Below are 18,982 nucleotides of genomic sequence, written 5' to 3' on the forward strand. Positions count from 1 at the left end.
TATAGTTAACACTCTAAGGGAGGCTCAGGGCTAGGATTTCAATGAGGGTTGTGTGAGCATCAAGCCCAGGCTCTCTCCTCACCTTGCCGAGCCCCACTCTCCACTAGGACACAGGCCGCCCATTGCATTTGGGGGCACAGAGAGCTGTAGTCTGTGAAATGGGTAGATCCAGGGGGTGTGTGTCAAAGGTTAGATGGGGGGGGGGTATGTCAAAGGTTAGAGAGGGCGTCAAGACCATGAGGAGAGAAAGGAGACACCCTCCGGCGGGGAGGAGAGGTGCTCACGGTCTCCCCATCCACATGGAGTTGGACACCCCTTGGGCCCAGGGGCTGGAGAGGGAGCCCCGCGGTCAAGGAAGGGGAGCGGAGGGGACGAGGAAGTCGGCTGCGGACTGTCCCCTCCGCCCCCCATCCCCGGGGTGGGGTGGGGGGAGCCCAGGCGGCTGGCTCCGCGTGGCACTTCCGATCCGGCAGGGCCGCGCGCCCGCTGCGCTCCCCGGCCCCGCGCTCCGCCCCGGCCGCGCGGCGCCCCCCGCCCGCCCTCCCGCCCCGCCCCGCCAGCGAGCCCACCCCCGGCCCGGCCCGGCCCGGCCCGCGCCGCCGCCCCCTCGGCGCTCCCGCCGCGTCCCGCCGCGTCCCGGAGCGTCCCGGAGCGTCCCGGAGCGTCCCGGCGCGGGCGGCCCGACCGGCAGGCGGCAGGCGGCAGGCGGCACGGGGGGCGCTGGCGCGTCGGCCGCTCCGCTCTCCCGCCGGCGGCCTGGGGCGCGGAGCCCGCGGTCCGGGAGGCGGCGGCGCAGGCGGAGGCCGGGGCGGGCGCTCGGCAGTCGGGGCGCGCTGCAGCCTCGGGGCTCGGGGCTCGGGGCTCGCGGCTCGCGGCTCGCGGCTCGCGGCTCGCGGCTCGGGCGCCCTCGGCCCGCGTCCGCGCGGCCACATGGCTCGGCTCCGCGCGCTGCTGTCCTGCCTGCTGCCCCTGCACTGTGCGCTCTGCGCCGCCGCGGGCAGCCCGACCCCAGGTGCGTGCAGGGCGGGCGCGCGGGGCGCGGGGCGCGGGGGTCAGGCTGGCCCGGGGTGGGGGGCGCCCCGAGGAGCCGGGGCAGCCTTGCAGCCGGTGGGAGGCGGTGCGCGCCCGGGGCTGGAGCTCGTTTCTTCCCCCACGTCGCGAGCGCTGACCCACGATTGCTCTTCCTTTCTGGCACAAGCGGTGGGGAGAAGCCCCGGGAGAGGTTTTGGGGCTATGGAGTCTCTTCTCAGGGGGCTGGACATTGGCCTTTGTCTCTGTACTTCGCACTCTCTCTGCTTTGCATTCTCTCTCTCTGTCTCACTCACACACGCACGCACACTCTTGGTCTGGCTCTGTCCTGGGTGCCTTTTACTTTCCGTGTCTTCACTGTCTCCAGCTGGTGTGCGCGTGTCTGACGGTCTCAGCCTCGCAGGATCAAGCGGGCAGGTGGTTGCCCCGCACCCCAGGGAGCACCTGGCACTCACGCCCCTGCGCGGAAAGACACGCACAGCCCTCTCCTCCGGCGCTCTCGAGCTCTGTGCACACACTCTCCCTCTCACACACACCGACCAGACACCCCGCACCCTCACCTGCTGTGGCTGTGAGCATGGGGGGGGGGGGGGGCTGGTCATTTCCAGGCAGGGTGCCTGCTTGTCTGAGCTCTGTTCATGACCTGGAGTGGGGTCTCTGTAGCAGAGATCTTGGGGGGGTCTTAATGAGTAAAGCCAGGGGAGAGTCTGCACTCCCCCACCTGAACTGCCTCCGGCATGGGGGGTTTTCAGGAGACCTCATTTTCTAGGCTTCATCAGTAGCATGAAGGGGGCCAGGGAGGCGAGAGATCGAGCCATGCGGAATTGAAAATCCCTCAGACTCCAGTCCCTGAATCACCACGCCTGGGAGCCAGCGAGCTGTCATTCCTGCTGGGCCTGGCCGGGCTCAGGGAGAGCTGTGTGAGGACCTCGCTGCTGGCATGCGGCCTGGAGCACGGGGTCGTGACCTCACACTTAATTCAGTCCGAGTGGGCAGGTCACCCCACGCGTCTCCTTTTATTTTTGAAGATCTATATTTACCGGGCTTGGTGCTGGGCCACGTAGAAATCTCTGCAAGCCTCTGTTTATTTTAAAAAGTTCTCTTTCTAAACTTGGAAGAATATAGAACCTGTATTGCCTCCCTCCCCTCTGCTGCTCCTCCTTTCTCCCTGACACGTGCCCAGGATCCCCTGGGTTTCTAGGTGTGTTTGTTTTGCCAGCTGTGTTCAGAGAGCTTGGCGAGGCGGGCCCTACCCCAGGCTGGGCTCGTGAGTGACTTCAGCGCGCTGCGCCCAGGGAGTTGGGGCAGATCCCGCCATCCCTCTCTGTGCCCTGGGGGCTTTCGGGGAACATGAGCCCATCCCTCAGTAGTACCCAACGTTGGAAGGCTCGTTGCTTGAGTGACAGACAGGACTCTGGCCTCATTTCTTCTGTTAAGTTTAACAGGGCCTTGGGGACTACAGGGAGCAAGTTTTGTCCACAGAGAACTTGGACCCCATTCATCCAAGTGCAGAGTCCAGAAGCTCTGGATGAGTATTGGATGAACTTGGGCTAAGGGGTCCCTCCAAGGTGACGCTCAGGGCTGCAGAGCGCTCCCTCGCCCCCGTACAATTGCCCCCCATCCCACCCCACCCCACCCCATCCCACCTCACCCCACCCCACCCCCGGCTTACCTTTGCACAGGCTACGTTGATAAAACTCCTTGTTTACTTTCAGCAGAACCACGTCTCTCCAGAAAGCTCAGTGACTATGATGTGACAGTGCCATGCAGCACAGATTTTCGGGGACGCTTCCTCTCTCACGTGCTGTCCAGGCCAGCGGCAGCCTCCACGGGGAGTGGGGTAGTGGAGGGGCCACCGGCAGCACAGTCGCCCTCCGGTCACCTCCGGGTGGCCCGCAGCCTCCGGCGCCCAGAAGGAGCGAGCCTGCAGCCCGGCCGGGTGGGGCGCTCCTCCCTCTATTTCAACGTTACCGTGTTTGGGGAGGAACTGCATTTGCGCCTGCGGCCCAACCGCCGGCTGGTGGTGCCCGGAGCCTCGGTGGAGTGGCAGGAGGACTTTCGGGAGCTATTCCGTCAGCCCTTGCGGCGGGAGTGTGTCTACACCGGGGATGTCATGGGCATGCCCGGGGCAGCTGTCGCCATCAGCAACTGCGACGGATTGGTAAGGGACAAGCCTTTCATCAAGCTTCCTTTTGCCCCCTGCCCAGGCTACCTGAACCCATCCGACTATTTTCTCCTGGACTCCCCTGTATTTGGGACTCCTAGGGGCACAATGTGTGGTTTGGGCCACGGGCTTCATTGCCTCCATGAGCTCTGCATACCCCACTGGCCACAAGGTTCACACTTAGCAAGTGTGCAGGGCCTGGTTAGGATGGTGCCTTGTTCCTTCCCTCACCATCCATGGACACAGGGGAGCTACAGCTTGCCAAGGGCGCTTCTCTGAGCCCAGACACATGCAGGAGTAAGGAGGGCAGGCTCTGCTGGGGTTCAGTCCTGGCTGAACTCGTTGGCCGTGAGGCTTCGGAGATATTACTCACCTTCTCTGCACTGCTCTCCCTTATCCGTGAAGCGAGGATTTATTCATAATGCATGTACTTACTTGGTGTGTCCCCTATGCTCAGCACTGTTCAGGCTCCGGGGGACGCCACAGGGCGTGGGTACACGTGGTCCTTGTCCTCATGAAGCTGATGTGGTAGTGATGATAATAGGACCTACCTTACCCTACCGGGCAGATGGTTGGTGATTGGCACCTGCCTGGCATGGGGTCAAGGCTCTGTGGGCGTGATGAGCTGCTGTTATGATTTTTTTTAAGGACTTATTGATTTATTTATTTGAGAGAGTGAGCATGGGCATGAGTGGGGAGAGGGGCAGAGGGAGAGGGAAAAGTAGACTCCCTGCTGAGCAGGGAGCCCGACACGGGGCTCAATCCCAGGACCCTGAGATTATGACCTGAGCTGAAGGCAGAGGCTTCACTCACTGAGCCAGCCAGGTGCCCCTGCTGTTATGATTCTTACTGTTATGTCCTTCTCATCCCCCACTGTCTCTGGTCCTAAGGCCAGCCTGCTCTTTCCCAGTGCTCTGCCCTGTGAGTTCCCTTTCTCAGGACCTGTTTCTTCCTCCAAAGCTCAGGACGCCCTGCTCATTGGCTACCTATTGCAAACCAGAAAGCCAGGGGTGGCCCCCCATCTGCAGCTTGACTCGTGCTGGGATGTGACTCCATCCCCCCGTGTTTTGGGCCTTTGTGAGCCTGTGTGACGGGTCCCAGGACCCTGATGGGCATTCTGGCCTCTACTTTGTCAGGGATGAGCTGATGTGTCCCGGGACCTCAGCCACAAGGACCCCCTTGTTCTGTGCTTTGGCCATAAGTGAGGGATGAGTCAGATTGGGGATGAGAGAGGGGGTCTTTCTTTACTAGCAGGGCTGCAAGCACTTCTCACTGTCTTCCCATCCTTGTCAGGTGTCTTCCTGCTGAATGTCACACTACCTTTGTCTGGGCCAGTGCTTCTTGATCTTTTTTTCATTATCACCGCCACCCCTGAGGAGTCTTTTTAGCCATTTTTTTTTTCTCTAACTGCCTTCCTCCATGAAATTTTAATACCACAGATGTGCTGCACATCTGTTTATAAATTGTATGTGTATCTGCCCTTGATACATATATGAAAAGAATACATCTTTTGCTTTCCAAAGAAGCGGTTTGTGTCTCACTGGAGGTGATAGAGGTCCTGTTGAGAGGAATGGTCTTGGCAGTGGTTGGTTCTCAAAGTGGAGTGGATGCCGGAATTACCTGGAACAGAAGGGTTCTGTTAGGCAGACTTTGAGAAACCCAGGTTGTCCTGAGGCCTTGTCCTGACTCCAGGGCAAGCCTTGGCTGCCTGCCACCTGCCCTGGATCAGCGGGTTTGTGCGGCTGAAGGCTGCTGGCTAGTGCTGTTCTGTGGCCGCAGTTTGGGTTGAAAATCCAAGGGCTGCTTGTAGTCACCCAGGGATCCAGTGTCGGTGCAGACAGAGAGACAGAAAGTCCTGGTGCAGGCCAGTGGCTTGACTGAATTACATGGTGAACTCCCACAGCCCTCAGCCCCTGAGGCTGTCGGCCGTTCAGTGACAGGCCTACATCTCCCACTTCTGCTACCGCTGTAAAAGTACACCGGGGCCCCAGCAAAGGGGTCAGTGGATGAGCAACACCATTACGATGTAATTGTCCACAGTCTTTGCTTGCCACCAGGCCACCGTTTCTGCTCGTGGCTGTCTCCCGAGCCAGTGCCCAGGCACAGCCCAGCGCAGAGACCTCCCCGGGGCAGGGATTTCCTCGTTTCCATCCCATTCTGGAAAGCTACCCTGTCCCATGAGAGCAAGGGGCTGTTCATAGTGACCTAGCTGAGCCATCTTTGGACACATGGGCCACAATGCATCTCTGATAAGATTTAACTCCCTATCTGTATGTGGTCTTTGGATTTTAACCACAATTTCCTCAGTACCTCAAGTCCCGAAGTTATTCTTTCTTAAAAAAATATGTACTGACCATTGGCGATGGGCAAGGCCCTCAGGGGGATTAAGAAAATGAACATGACATATAGAGGGGCGCCTGGGTGGCTCAGTTGATTAAGCTACTGCCTTTGGCTCAGGTCATGATCTCAGGGTCCAGGGACTGAGCCCTGCATCAGGCTTCTGCTCAGCGGGGAGTCTGCTTCTCCCTCTCCCTCTGCCCCTACCCCCTGCTCGTGTTCTCGCTTACGTGCGCTCTCTCTCAAATTAAAAACTGGAAAATCTTAAAAAAAAAAAAAAGTGACACACAGACTAGTAGCAACAGGGAGCCCTTCCCACTGCAGGCCCAGCCCCTGGTGGGTCACGTGCAGGAAACTGAGCCATGGCAGGGAGATCTGAAGATAATGCAGACAGCTTCTGGTAGCACAGGACCTTATAGTTTGTAAAGCCCTTCAGTTGCATGTGGTGTGTATGCAGATGTTGCCTTTACCCTGCTTTGCAGAGACCCGTCCCTGACCTCAAGGAACTTGGGTGCCAAGCAGGAGAAACCCCTCTAGTAATTTCAGCATTAACTTTTTGGTTTTCTGAAGCATGGTTGGGATGGTACTGTCGATGGAAGTGAATGTTGTCTTTGGTGCCAGAGAAGGTGATATTTGAACTGGCCCTTGAAGGGTGAGTGGAAGTTTTCTGGGGCCAGAGGGTGGGAAGGGTATCCTGGTCAGAGGGAAGCCTGAGTGAGAGCTGGAGGGGATCATCCCAGGAGATACACTGGAAAGGTGGGCCTTGGCCTGACCTTGAGAGAAGGGCAGGATAAGAGAGGGAGCCCAGAGTGGAAGTGGGGCAGCCTGTTAGCTGGGAGGAGTCGGAGGCACATGGCTGTGTGACCCTGAGCAAGCTGCCTGCCTTCTCTGGGCTCCACTTGCCTCCTGGGTACATCTCAGAGGCTGGAATGGATTGGCTCAGAGCTCCTTCCAGCTCTAGCATTGGTGCTTTTGTGACACGGGCAGGCCTTGCTGAAGGAGTTTGAAGCCAGACCCCTCTAAACCTATAGCTGAAAAAAAAATAAAAATAAAAAAAATAAACCTATAGCTGACACCTCCCTCCCTGGCTGGTCCTAGGATTTGCTCTGTGCCAGACCAGGGTTGCATTGCAGGTACAGCGAGGAAAGACATCAGCCCTGAGCATGGCCCTCATGGCTGAGCAAATCTTCCAACTGTGAGGTCTTGAACAAAGACCTCTTTGTGTGGACAGACTGCAGCCATTTGGATCTTAGCTACTCTGGTGAGAAGTGCCATGTCTAAACTGGGGGCTTGATCCTCATTTCCAACTGGAACCTGCGGTGGGGGGCAGCCATCTCCTGCCATCCCATAGAGTCACTCAGCCATGGGCACTGGGACAGATACTGGGAGGATTCTGTGCACTGGGGTTAATTCATGCTAACACTGAGGATTGGGTACTTCACCTCACTTCCCACCTGTTCTTCTGAAGAGCCTGGTGTGGCACAGCGGTGGGGAGGGGGGTCACGAACGACTTAGGGATGAGGAAGCCAGGACCTCTGCCCTGGATGAGTTTGTAGGATAATGGGGACCCAGATGTAAAAGCAGACACATTACAATCCTGTGTGAGGCTGCAGGAGGACCAATTTTTGGTTAGGGCATCTAGGAAGGCTCCCCGAAGGAGGTGGCATTGGCTCAAGACTGTTAAAACATTATAAACATGAAAGAAAGTGCTGGGCCTCTGGCCAGCAGGAAGAATGACTGACCCAGGGCAGGCTTGAGAATGTTTGGGGGAAGGGAATAAGAGATGTGGGGAGGCCATGTTCTACCTGCAGAGTGTTTTCCCTCGGGGCCAGGGGCAGCTGTCAGACCCTAGGGTCCCCCACTGGGAATGTGCCCAGGCAGCAGCAGCAACCTGATAGACCGCTGTCCAGAGCCTTTCTCGGGGAGCCCAGCCAATCAGTGAGGTGGTTCCTCCGATACTGCTGTGACCTCCAGCCTCTGAGGGCCTGTTGGCTGGGGGCCAAGTATAGAACGGACCTCCGTTAGCCATGCTCTGAATTCCTGGGAGGAACATGGAGCCCTGGGGTCGGGGCCAGTTCTTTGTAGGTCCAGGAGAGATTGTGGGGCACAGCAATGGGGCCAGCAGAGTAGAGACCCCACGTACAATCTAGAGCCCAGACTGCCTGAAAGGGTCTGGCCAACTGCCATTTCTGCCTCTCTGGGTCCCGGGCCTCACTGCCCCTGCACTGGGGTGATGGGGACTTGGCTGTGCTGTGCATCCCCCCTTTTGCCTTCAGCGACTCCGTGAGTCACAGGCCTGATGTGGAAGCAGAAGGCACGTGTAAGCTTTGTCACCATCTGGTTCCATTTTCCACCCTCTGCAGATCCTGCATATTTAACGGGTTACAGAGTAGACCCCTGGCAGGCTGTGTGAGGAGGGGCAGGGGGGGCCTGAGTCCCAGCCCTGCTTCTTACCCCAGCCTGTTGTACCAATCACACCAGCTCTCTGAGCCTCAGTCCTTTGTCTGCGGAATGGGATTATAGCAGGGGAGGGGGCGGATGGGGATGGATGGTAACAGGGTTCCAGCTTTCATTATGGGGTGATGAAATGTCCTGATTGTGGTGGTGGTTGCACGGCTCTGTGCGTTTACTAAATGCCATTAAATTCTACACTTTAAATGGGTGAATTGTATGGTATATGAATTGCGCTTCAATAAAGCTGTTACAAAATGTGGCTGGCCAGCAGAAGGGCCTGAGAGAGGTGTTGTTAGTAATTACAGGGACACAGTCTAGGGTGGCGGAGACTGTGGGGTCTCTTTGCTCCGGTCCAGACTAGCTGCATGACGTTGAATGAGTTTCTAAATCCCTCTGTGCTTAGATGCCTCATCTTTAAGGAGTCGGGGAAGAGCAACCACCTGTGGGATTGTTCAGAGGATTAGGTAAGAGAATGTAAAAAAAAAGGTTCAGGGTCTGGTATATGGTGGGGTCTCCGTGGTTCTTAATACTAACATTTATTACTTCTCTACAGTAATTACTCCAGTAATTATAGTTATTATTAATAGTGCAAAACACTGTAAATATTGTTGGAGTCTGTTGTATTGCAACGGTATGTAGATGAACACTGTTCTCTGGCGCGAGTCTGAGGCCGTCTCTGGTCCCCGGGCTGGCCAAGCCCTTGCCTTCCCTCTGCCTTGGCAATCTTCTCAGTCTGATTGGCCGATTGCTCCACGCATGGACGTGTGAGCATCACGACCGATCTGATCTAACCCCACATGCCTTCCAGGACAGGGATACTGAGAGGCTCAGTGGAGCATTATGTTAACAATCTGTGGGCCCCTGCCCAGAGCCCAGCCCTTGACCAGGTCCTGGGGGTGCCGGGATGAAATCAGCCGTGCCTCCGTGTACTCCAGAAGCCCACAGTTTAAAGAGAAGGCAGGCGTGCACGGTGCGCAGTATGAACGAAGCAGGACAGGCCACACTGCATTTGAGTGTTTTGTGGGAATGTAGTGAAGCATGATGCACTGGGTGGGTGGCCTGGAGGTGAAGATTGAGAAGGAGGGGTGCCCCGGGGAGGTTTCCCAGGGGAGAGGACGCTGGGGCCGCATTTTAAAGCTGCGACAGGAGTTTGTAAAGCCAAGAGGTAGAAACTGGAGGCGTTCTGCAGGGAAGGAAATCCTGTGTCTTCGAAGGATTCAGGAAATGGCAAGTCATCCCAGCTCTCCATGGCAGAGAGGGAGTAGGGAAAATGTAGTTTGGAAAAACCTCTGCCTCCCTGTGGAGCTTAGACTTGCCTTTGCAGCCATAGGGAACCACGGGAGGTTTGCAAGCTAGAGGTACGTTAGTATTGGGGGAGGATGCCCGTGCAAGGATGCTGTCGCAGGTTTCCGGTGGCTCACTGGTGTTCCTGTCAGCACCTGTTCTTGCTCTGGGGGCTGCTCCTTGCTGGCTGGGGCATGGGTTGGCTTGGCAGCATCTTGGGAAGCCACCGGGTCTGCCCAGCTGTCCGCCCCTGCCCTGGGGATGTGGAGTGTGAGACCTAGAGTCCAGAGGTACCTTCATCCAGCCACCCAGCTGGCCTGTCTTGATCCATCTTAGCCTGTGGGCTGCCTGCCCTCACACAGCTGTGCTGACAGCCCTGGGAGGGACAGGGGTGGCCTGGTCTCACCTCCTTGCTCCCCCAGCCTGTCCAGCCTGGACGGTGGCTTCTGCTCTGCAGCCCCCCACCCCCACCCCAGCCAAGCTGATGTGTTCACACCTCCCTTGGCAGCCCCCCACCTTTGCTCCTGCCCTTCACCCCTCCCACAGGGCCTTCCCCTGCCCTCTGCTTGATGCATCCCCCATCTCAGTCACCCGGTTCCCAGAAACCAGAGACCAGCGTACATCTTTTCATTTATCTAAGTGTGGAGCATTGGGTGGGGCTCACGAGGCACAGGAGGTCGTGACTTCAGGGAGTAATGGGAGAGAGAGAAAGGGCCGGGCATACTAGGGGGCGTGAGGCTGGGGCAAACTGGAGAGGACGTGCCCTGTTTAAAGGGAGTGCCAGTTTTGCTTTGCAAGATCTCAGAGTATTTGAAAGAGAAATTAGAAATAATTATTTTTCAGCAGTGTTCTATTTAATATAGCGTGTGGGCCCGACACAGCAGGATGATTAGCTGGAGGCGTTGGGTTGCCAGTGGGGCAGTTTGTGAGGGGATGAGAGCATGGCCCCTGCAACCAGATAGCTGGGTTGACACCCCAGCTCTGGATTTTACATGCCGTGTGGCCCTGGACAGTTACTGGGCCTCTCTGTGCCTCGGTTTCCTCGTCTATGAAGTGGAGATTGTAATGGAGATCACTCCGTAGAGTTGTCCTATGTGCAAGGGGCCTGTTAGCCTGGTACTTGATGTGCTTCTGCTGTTGCTGTGGAATGGTGTGAGGTTATTGGTTGAGTCTGGTGGGTCTGAGGGGATGGATGGTGGGAAAGAAGAGGAAGTCAAGAGTACCCTATTAGTTGGCTTGACCCCATCCCCCTCAAGAGAGGTCTTGTCCCCGTCCTGACCCCACCAGGCCTGTTAGTTTTTCGAAGGCTGCACCCTGCTCCTGGCCCCGGTTTGCATTCCCACCGGGAACAGTCCCACTTGGTTCCCCAAGGGGGTGGGGTCTGTCCCAAAGGGTGGTGTGTGTCCTTAGGCCCCAGGCCTGCCTCAGGGTGGGCTCTGGGTGGCTGCTGGGCGAGTAGACCTGGTGAGGGAATGTGGACGACTTGCTTCCAAGGTCATTTGCATCTTCTCTGCCCAGTAGACGAGGAGGGACAGTGCATCTGTCATTCTCTCTGTGGCTGACCGTCCATCTGCCCCAGGCCAGTGATGACAAGCATGGCACGCACACTGCCATATGCCCCCCTGCACGCCTGGCAGACATGCCGGTCAGCTGTGGCACGCTCTCCCCTGAGTGTGCATCTCCCGGCTGTGGTCCTCACAGCCCCGCTGCAGGGGCCCAGTAGGTGTGTGACCTCAAGCCCGTCAGCCTCCCCGCTCTCTGCGGTCTCCTCATCTCTTCTGTCGCCAGAGCTCACCTCCTGTCCCGGGGTACAGGACAAGCCTGCCTGCCCACGCTTGCTCTTCAGAGTCTGCTCTTCGGAATTGATGTTTGTGGAATGAAAGCAAGAAATTGTCTGTCTGGGGGGGCCCCTCAGGAGGCTGACTTGGGTCCTGGGCCGGGAAGTGGCCAGCAGCCCTCGTGCTTGGAGTGCAGCCCCTGCGGCCCGTTCCTGGCTGTGGCTGTGAGGGCCTGGGGGCCGCCGAGGCGGAGGCCGGAGGTCGGCCGGGGGTGCCTGGGCCACAGCCAGCTCCCTGGGGGCGGGCAGCCCGGGTTTTGCTGGGCAGAAAGACGGCGTGGGGAAACCGAGGGGCTAGACCACGCCGCTGGAGGGGGGACCGGCCCGGAAGGCCCGAGCGGGCCTCACCCCCACATCCGGGGATGTCTGCTGGCCAGGCAGCCCCCGCCCGCGCCCTGGCTCCGGTGGGCAAGGCGGGCATTGCACGTGGCCGGGTCAGGCCGGTGCCCCAGGCAGCACGGTTGAACCTGCTGGAACCCCTTCGGGGGCCCAGTCTGGCAAGTTGTGTGATGTTGCTTCGCTGTGTCCCGTGAGCCACACGGCCAGGCCAGATTTTCCGAGGGTGGGGGCTGGATGCCACCTCTGGGGGTAGGAGGAGGCCGAGCCCCCTGCAAAGAGGCAAATGGACGGGGCCAGGACGACTGCCGCCAGCTTTGCCTTCGTTCTCCCACGCTGACTTGTGGCAAGTCACGTGACCCCTCTGAGCCTCAGTTCCCACATCTGTAAAGTGGGGGGGCCCTACCTTGTAGCTTTATTCCTTGGCACCACGCGTGCTGCCAGAGTGCCTGGAACAGTAAATGGTGGCCTTTATCGCTATCGTTGATCTCTTGGAAGAAATACGGAAAGTGAGGCAGGCACAGTGGGTTTGTTTCCAGACCTCTGGTCACCTGTTCCGGCGCTCTTCTTGCTCCCCGGAGGGCCCTGTCCCGTCAGGGAGCCTGTCTCTCTGAGCGGGTGCAGGCTCTGGGCCCTGGGTAGTTTCCCGGTCCTCAAGGTGGTCTGGTCTTGCAGAGTTTCACCTCCTTCGTCTTCCCCCGGCTGTGCCGTGCCGTCTGCCCCGGGTTCATAACTTATTTATGATACGGAATGAAAGCCAGACATCACCTCACTGCTGCTCCTCCTGAGCACAGCCGGTGAGGGCTGGTCTGGGGGCTGGTTTTATTTTCCTTCCCCGGCATCCTCAGGCTGGCTGGAGGGAGGGCCACTGAGTGTGGCGGGGGCTGCGCTCGCCTTCCATCGGCCTCCCCTGCTCAGTGGGGCAGAGGCCCGGGGGGAGGGCTTTTGGAGGGTACCCAGGGGATACATGCATTCCCCAGACCCTGCCGTGGGACGTGTCCAAGCCATCCGCCAGGCCTGGCATTCCGTTTTCAGCGCGTAGGCCTTGCCCTGCCTTCAGAGCCTGAGAAACAACAACAATGACCGGGGCGACAATGATAACAGTAATCTTTGCAGGCTGCCTCAGCTCTGGCAGCCGGGTTTCCTGTTAGCACAAATAATCCTTGTGTTGTGAAAACCTCCAGTGATGAGTTCAGCTCAGCGTCATTTCCACATATCACCCTGACTTTGGCCCGGGTGCAGACAGCTGTGGCCAGAGGAGGCTTTCAAGGCCTCTTGATCCCCTCTTCACTTTCCAGATGAGGAAGCAGAGGCTCAGGGAGGGGAAAGGACTCACCCAGGGTCACACAGCAACTGTCAGGACCCCTGACTCCCCGTCCAGTGCTCCCCCCACGATCCCACTCAGCCTCTCCCGAGTCAGTGGATGAGGATGGAGTAAATGTTGACAGTGGCTCAGGTCATAAGCCCTGTGCTGGCCAGAGATGCAGCAGCCATGGCAACGGCTCCTGAACCCAAATGCTAAAGCGGTTGGGGCAGCGGTTGCTCTCTGGGGCGTGTCCTGGAGGTCCCTGAGCCTGGGTCCCACTTCGAGAGCAGGGTGCTCCACTTTTACATGTCATTTTTTCCCCAAAACCTGGGGAGCCAAATAAAAAAAGCCATTGTCAGCTGCCCGGATAGTGGGATTTGAAGATCAAATAAAACCTTCTGGTGTTTCTCGGCCCTAAGTCGACACTACCACTTGTTTTATTCATTTTCTTTTTTTTTTTTAATATTTTATTTATTTATTCATGAGAGACACAGAGAGAGAAAGAGGCAGAGACACAGGCAGAGGGAGAAGCAGGCTCCATGCAGGGAGCCCGATGTGGGACTCGATCCCGGGTCTCCAGGATCACGCCCTGGGCTGCAGGCGGCGCTAAACCGCTGAGCCACCCGGGCTGCCCTGTCTTATTCATTTTTAAGACATTGTAGGGCAGTGGGCTGCTGTTGTGTACATGTTACTTGTCAGACAATATTAAACACGCTACAGTCTCCTTTTCTTCTGATTTCCCTAACTCGGCTGAGGGGCCCGTAGAACAGGCCCCTTTCAGAGGAACGTTTGAAGGTGGAAACGTTTGTCAGGGCACAGTTGGCCTGAATGCAAACCCTGTTCCCAGCAGGTTGCCTGAAGCCTTTTGTCAGCCTTTGCTTTTCAGCCAACCAAATATTTATACCTTTGATCTGTCCAGCAAATGCCCGTACCCCCCAGCCACCCCCGCCCCACAGCAGAGGTTCATTTCCGCCCCTGGAGGCTGTCAGAAGCCCACACCCTGAATGAGCGACTCCAGCCCAAAGGGGCCTTGTGTTCTGTAGCCCAACGGGCTGGCCTGGGTGTATTGAGTGCTTGGTGCTTTGTCACCTCATAATTCATTGTCCCTAGATGGGGAGACTCTAGGTAAAACATGTTGCCCCCTAAGCCGGGGCCACACCGCATGGGGGAGCAGATGTCTCTCATTAAGGGCCATATGCCCAAAGGGGTTCGTTAAGGAGGCTTGGCCCCAAGGAAGCTTACTGAAGGGGGTTTTATTCTAAAGTTGGTCCCCTGGTATGACTTGTCCTCCTGAAGCCCACGTTTTAAAGAGGAATAGACAGGAAGATCCCCTGGATTGGGATAGAGCCCCGCCAGAGCCACTGGGGGCACAGAGGGTGGAGTGATGATGGGGTGACATGTGGGCTGGGCTGGAGGGGCATTCCTGGTGGAGCTCACAGCAGCCACACAGGTGTAGGGCCTGCATGAGCACATGCGGTTCCAGGTAGGGCACAGGGCCTGTGTGTGGCTGCAGTGGGTATGGTGGGTATGGTGGGGTGGGGGGAGTTTTGTTGCTAATAATTCCAAAAGGGAAACAAACAGAGCTGGACAGGAAAAACAAGTGGTGGGGCGGTCCAGACACTGCCTCTCTCTGCGATGACTGTTGTGGCCTCCCTAACCGACCTCCCTGCCTCCATCCATGCCCTTGTTGTCCATCACCAACAGCAGCCAAGGCAGTCTTGTTGGATCCAAGCCCTCCCGTGACACACCCATGGGTGGAGCCAAGTAGGCCTGGGCTGCCAACCCTCCTCCCTGTGGGACTGGGACCTCCCTTCCCCCCTCCCTTAGTGCTCCCCTGACTGCCCTCCTTCGGAGCACCCCTCCCCCACGGCTCTTTCCTTTTTTTTTTTTTTTTTTTTTAAGATTTTATTTATTTATTCATGAGAGACACACGGAGAGGCAGAGACACAGGCAGAGGGAGAAGCAGGCTCCCTGATGCGGGACTCGATCTCAGGACCCCGGGATCATGACCTGAGCCAAAGGCAGACGCTCAACCACTGAACCACCCAGGTGCCCTCATGACAGCTCTTTCCATTTGGGATGCCACAGTTTTACCTACTGATTGCCTGTCTCACCACTTGGTAGAATGTTAGCTCGACGTGAAGGATTTGGGGATGTGGCCCCGGCACCCAGAGCGGGACCTCTCAGCAGGTATCTCATGAATGGATGAAGGCCTAGAGGACCAGTAGCAGGCAGAGATTTAGAAGTGCGTTCGCAGAGGGGTTCAGGAGTCGGGAACCTGGTGAGTGGCCCAAGCAGCCAGGTTGTGGTCATTTATTTGTGTTGCTAGTAACTGTGACAGGGCTTAGCACAGACAGGGGTTGGTGACGTGTCAGAGTTTTAAGAAATCTTGAACATACCTCATGATGCCAAGCATAGGTCAGGAGCAAGGACAGTAATGTGCCCCAGCTGGTCCAGGTTCCTCCCCGCCATGCAGAGGAGGGCAGTGAAGCCCAGAGGCCGTGTGTGGTCAGGGGCCACTCGTGGGCTGGAGCCGGGACCAGCACAAGAATCTGGGTGACTAGGCCCATGCCTCTTTCCATCCCCCCATGCCTGTCCCCTTGCATAGGGAACCTTCCCTGCCGCCGCCACATCCCTCATTTATCACTCGCAGAGGACCTGCTGTGTGTCAGACTCTTACATGCATGACCTCATCTAGGGGAAGCATGCCTTAAAATCAAGTCAGCACCCCTCTGGGCCAGGGTGATGTGGGATGGATCCGAGGGGAGGTCTGGCTGGGACCAGTGATCTGCTGGGGGCTGGCCCTCGGCTTGGGGCCCGACTGGCTGCACTTCTTCCTGGAGCTGCCCCACAGTCAGCTGCCTTGCCTCTGAGCTCTGGGGATCAGGCTGCAGGGCCTCCGTGCAGGGAGCCACTCCTCAGCTCAGGGTCTGGCAGCCACACTGCCTCCTGGCATTTGATAGCTGCTTCCTGTCTCCTTGTCCTGAAGCAGCTGCCACTGCCGGCACTCAGGGCCAAGCAGGGGGCCAGCTACAGCTCCCAGCCCGAGCTTGGTGGGCTATGGCGGTGATGGCGGGGGGACACTTCAGAGTCACGTGGCTCCTGGGCACAGGGAATGGAAAGTGGGGGTGCCTGCCAGCCTGGTAAGGTCTGCCCTGAACTCTGGCTGGGCTCCAGGGTGGGAGTTTGCTGCAGAAGGGGAGTCTCTGAGCACCTGCAGGGATGAGGCCCTGCCCTGCCCCTGGGCCAGGACCTCTGCTGCTGGGGGTACGGGGAGGGGGTGTCATAAAAAGCGAGCACCCTTCCTTTAAAAATATCTACCGGGCTTTTGAAGACCTAAGCCACTGCTCTCCACAGTGCCAGAGGACAGAGTCAATCATCACCTTCATCGTCATCAGAGAGGCACTGCTACTAATTGTTCTCACTCTCTGCACTGTGGACTCCGCAGCTTGGGTGGCCGTGACATCACCGACTTGCCGCTGGCCACCCAGCTGATCACAGCCCCCTCCTCTGGCCCACCCAGCTCAGGGCAATTTTGGTGAATTATTTTTCACTCCCAGTGGAGTCACCCCTCGAAGGAAGGAGATGGTTCGGTCCTCAGACGGCGCCTAAGGCACAAATGCAAACAATGTGGACCTTCCTTGGTCAAGCTCAGCCCAGGGACAGCTCACGACACAAGAGGCATGCAGTGATGCAGCCTGCCCACACTCTCTGCCCAGCCCCTCCTCATTCAGGGCCTGCTCTCATTGTCCTCTGGTTCCCTCCCTGTCTTGCCCGTTTCCTGCATTATGGCAAATGGATTCTGGTCGACTGACCCCAGTTGGTACTACTCTCTGTGAAACACGGGTGATCCCTTAAACATTCCATCGTTGGGAAGCTTCTGGAGTTTAGATCAGTGGGTTCCAGCCCTGGCTGCACAAGAGAATCACCTGGGCAGCTCAGAGAAAGTCCTGATGCCTGGGCCTCACCCACTGAGATTTGATCCGTTGGTCTGGGGTGTGGTCTTGGCACCAGTAATTCTGCAAATTCCCCTGGCGATTCTAATGGGCATCTATTGGTGACACCCACTGCTGTGACCTCCTGGAAAAGTCTACTGTGTGTTTGATGGAAAAGTTGGGGTCAGGCCTGGGGTGCCAGGAAAGCCAGGCCAGAGGAGGACAGAACCAGAAGAGGCTACCGCCCTGCTGTGGGCGGGGCCTCACGACTTCCCTTCCTGCCAGTAACCCTTTGGTTTCAGATGGGGACACTGAGGCTTGGGCAGGGCCTGGCTCCCAGATGCAGCCTTTATACCACTTGCAGGGAAGCTGGGTGACAGAAAAGGAAAGCTTCATTGGGGGTTTATTTCCTTTTTTTAAACTTTAAGATACTTCTTATAGGGACGCCTGGGTGGCTCAGAGTTGAGCGTCTGCCTTCGGCTCAGGGTATGATCCTGTGCTCCTGGGATCAAGTCCCGCATCGGGCTCCCTTCGTGGAGTCTGCTTCTCCCTCTGCCTGTGTCTCTGCTTCTCTCTCTCTGTGTCTCTAGTGAATAAATAAATAAAATCTTTAAAAATAAAAAGATAAAAAAAAAAGAGATACTTCGTATATAATGTTTACTGGCTCATTGTAGTAGGCCAGCATTCTGTGCAGAATTGACTTTCCTTTTCAGATGGGGAATCATAGAAAAGTTAGAAAACACCTCAGTGTTTAAAGAGAGGGTAATTGCTGCAACTTCACCAGCCAGAGACATCTCCCTAGCAGCTGGGTGCATTTCCCCCAACCTTTGGTGTGTCCTCTGTCATTTTTAAAATTGCCCCGAACCAGTACAGCCACTTCCTCTCCTTAAGGACGTTTCCCCTTAAGGATACTCAACCCATGGTATTTTTTTTTTTTTCCCTCAGCTATTTCTTCCCGTTTCTGGGCAGGGATATGAGCAGGTCAAAGCCAGGTCACATTGGAAGCAGGACTTAGAGGCTAACCGTCCTATGGTTCTGGAATGCTGCTCCTTTGGGCATCCAAGGGATGCCCATCCCTATGAGCACTGAAGCCATAGGCTCCCTACCTGAGCCACTGGGACTCCTGGGCACACTGTGAGTGGTGATGACGATAGTCCTGGCAGCAAACGGGAGCATGGGCATGGTCCTTGCTGCAAGCTGGACCGTTCTGCGTGTTCCGTGTGCATTTCTCAGAACCAGCCCACAGGATGGGTGCTGGTGTAATCCTGAGACACGGGGATTTTGTAACTTGTCCAAGATGATGGTTTGAGAGTGTCAGCCCCCAGAGATTCTGGCTCTGGCGTCTCTGCCTTTACCCAGCACACCTACCACATCGCTTCTCCCCTGAGAAGGATTTTTCAAAAAATATTTTATTTATTTATTCATGAGAGACACACACAGAGAAAAGCAGAGACACAGGCGGAGGCAGAAGCAGGCTTCATGCAGGGAGCCCGACGTGGGACTCGATCCCAGGACCTCGGGATCACGACCTGAGCCCAGAGGCAGACGCTCAACCACTGAGCCACCCAGGCATCCCCTGAGAAGGATTCTTGCTGCAGATGGACAGGGCCTAGTGAGCCTTTCGCCCAGTGCCTCCCAGGATGTGGGGCCTGCAGAGATCGTGACCCCAGGAAGGGGTGGGGGGGGGGCAAGTGGTCGTCCCGGATAACTACCTCCAGCTGGTGGGGGCTGGCTGCTTCCTGATGCTTCTTCTGAGACTTTGGCCTGTCCTGGGAGTTCTCCTGCTGCCCGTGTGGGGCAGGCGTGCAGGGCATGCCAGCTGAGGATCGGCCTGGCAGCTCTCGGCTCTGTCCTCCAAGGGCTCCTTCCTCCTGCCCGTCCTGGAGCCACAGCTTGGGAAGAATCCGCTTTCAGACTTGCCTTGGCCGGGGCCCAGGCCTTGGCCGTCCAGCTGCAGCAGAGCTCCCGCGGCTTGGGGCTTCCACATCAGGTTTGAATTACACGGAACCTCGGCGTCCGCGGGCCCCGTCCCAGCCGTGCTGACTCACGCTTCCGTGGTCACGGGCGGCCTGCACGTCTCGTGCACGAGTGTCGTCTGAGTGCGCGTGTGTTGTCTCCGTGCCTGGGTGTCTGCTGTCTGCCCGCACATGCGTAGGCACCGTCCTTCTGCGTGGCCTCGTGGTGCGTGCGTGTCCCTGTTCACAAGCCTCTGTAAAATCTCGCATTTCCCTGAAGGTGTATCATGTTTCTTTTTTTTTTTTAACAGCTTATTGAGATACAATTCTCATGCCATGTGGCTC

At 57.2% G+C, this 18,982-nt stretch overlaps 1 protein-coding gene across 2 annotated transcripts in view; it reads left to right on the forward strand.

Annotated features, from left to right (window-relative positions):
* Positions 1 to 930: 930 nt before the first annotated feature.
* ADAMTS14 (ADAM metallopeptidase with thrombospondin type 1 motif 14) overlaps positions 931 to 18,982 on the forward strand; it is a 77,838-nt gene continuing 59,786 nt past the window's right edge. For both annotated transcript variants that reach the window (XM_038534220.1, XM_038534221.1), the window contains exons 1-2: positions 931 to 1,012; positions 2,748 to 3,190. In XM_038534220.1, coding sequence (XP_038390148.1) covers positions 931 to 1,012; positions 2,748 to 3,190 — 525 coding nt within the window. The remainder of the gene's footprint in view (positions 1,013 to 2,747; positions 3,191 to 18,982) is intronic.

Source organism: Canis lupus, chromosome 4, assembly GCF_011100685.1.
Source record: "Canis lupus familiaris isolate Mischka breed German Shepherd chromosome 4, alternate assembly UU_Cfam_GSD_1.0, whole genome shotgun sequence".
NCBI lineage: Eukaryota > Metazoa > Chordata > Mammalia > Carnivora > Canidae > Canis > Canis lupus.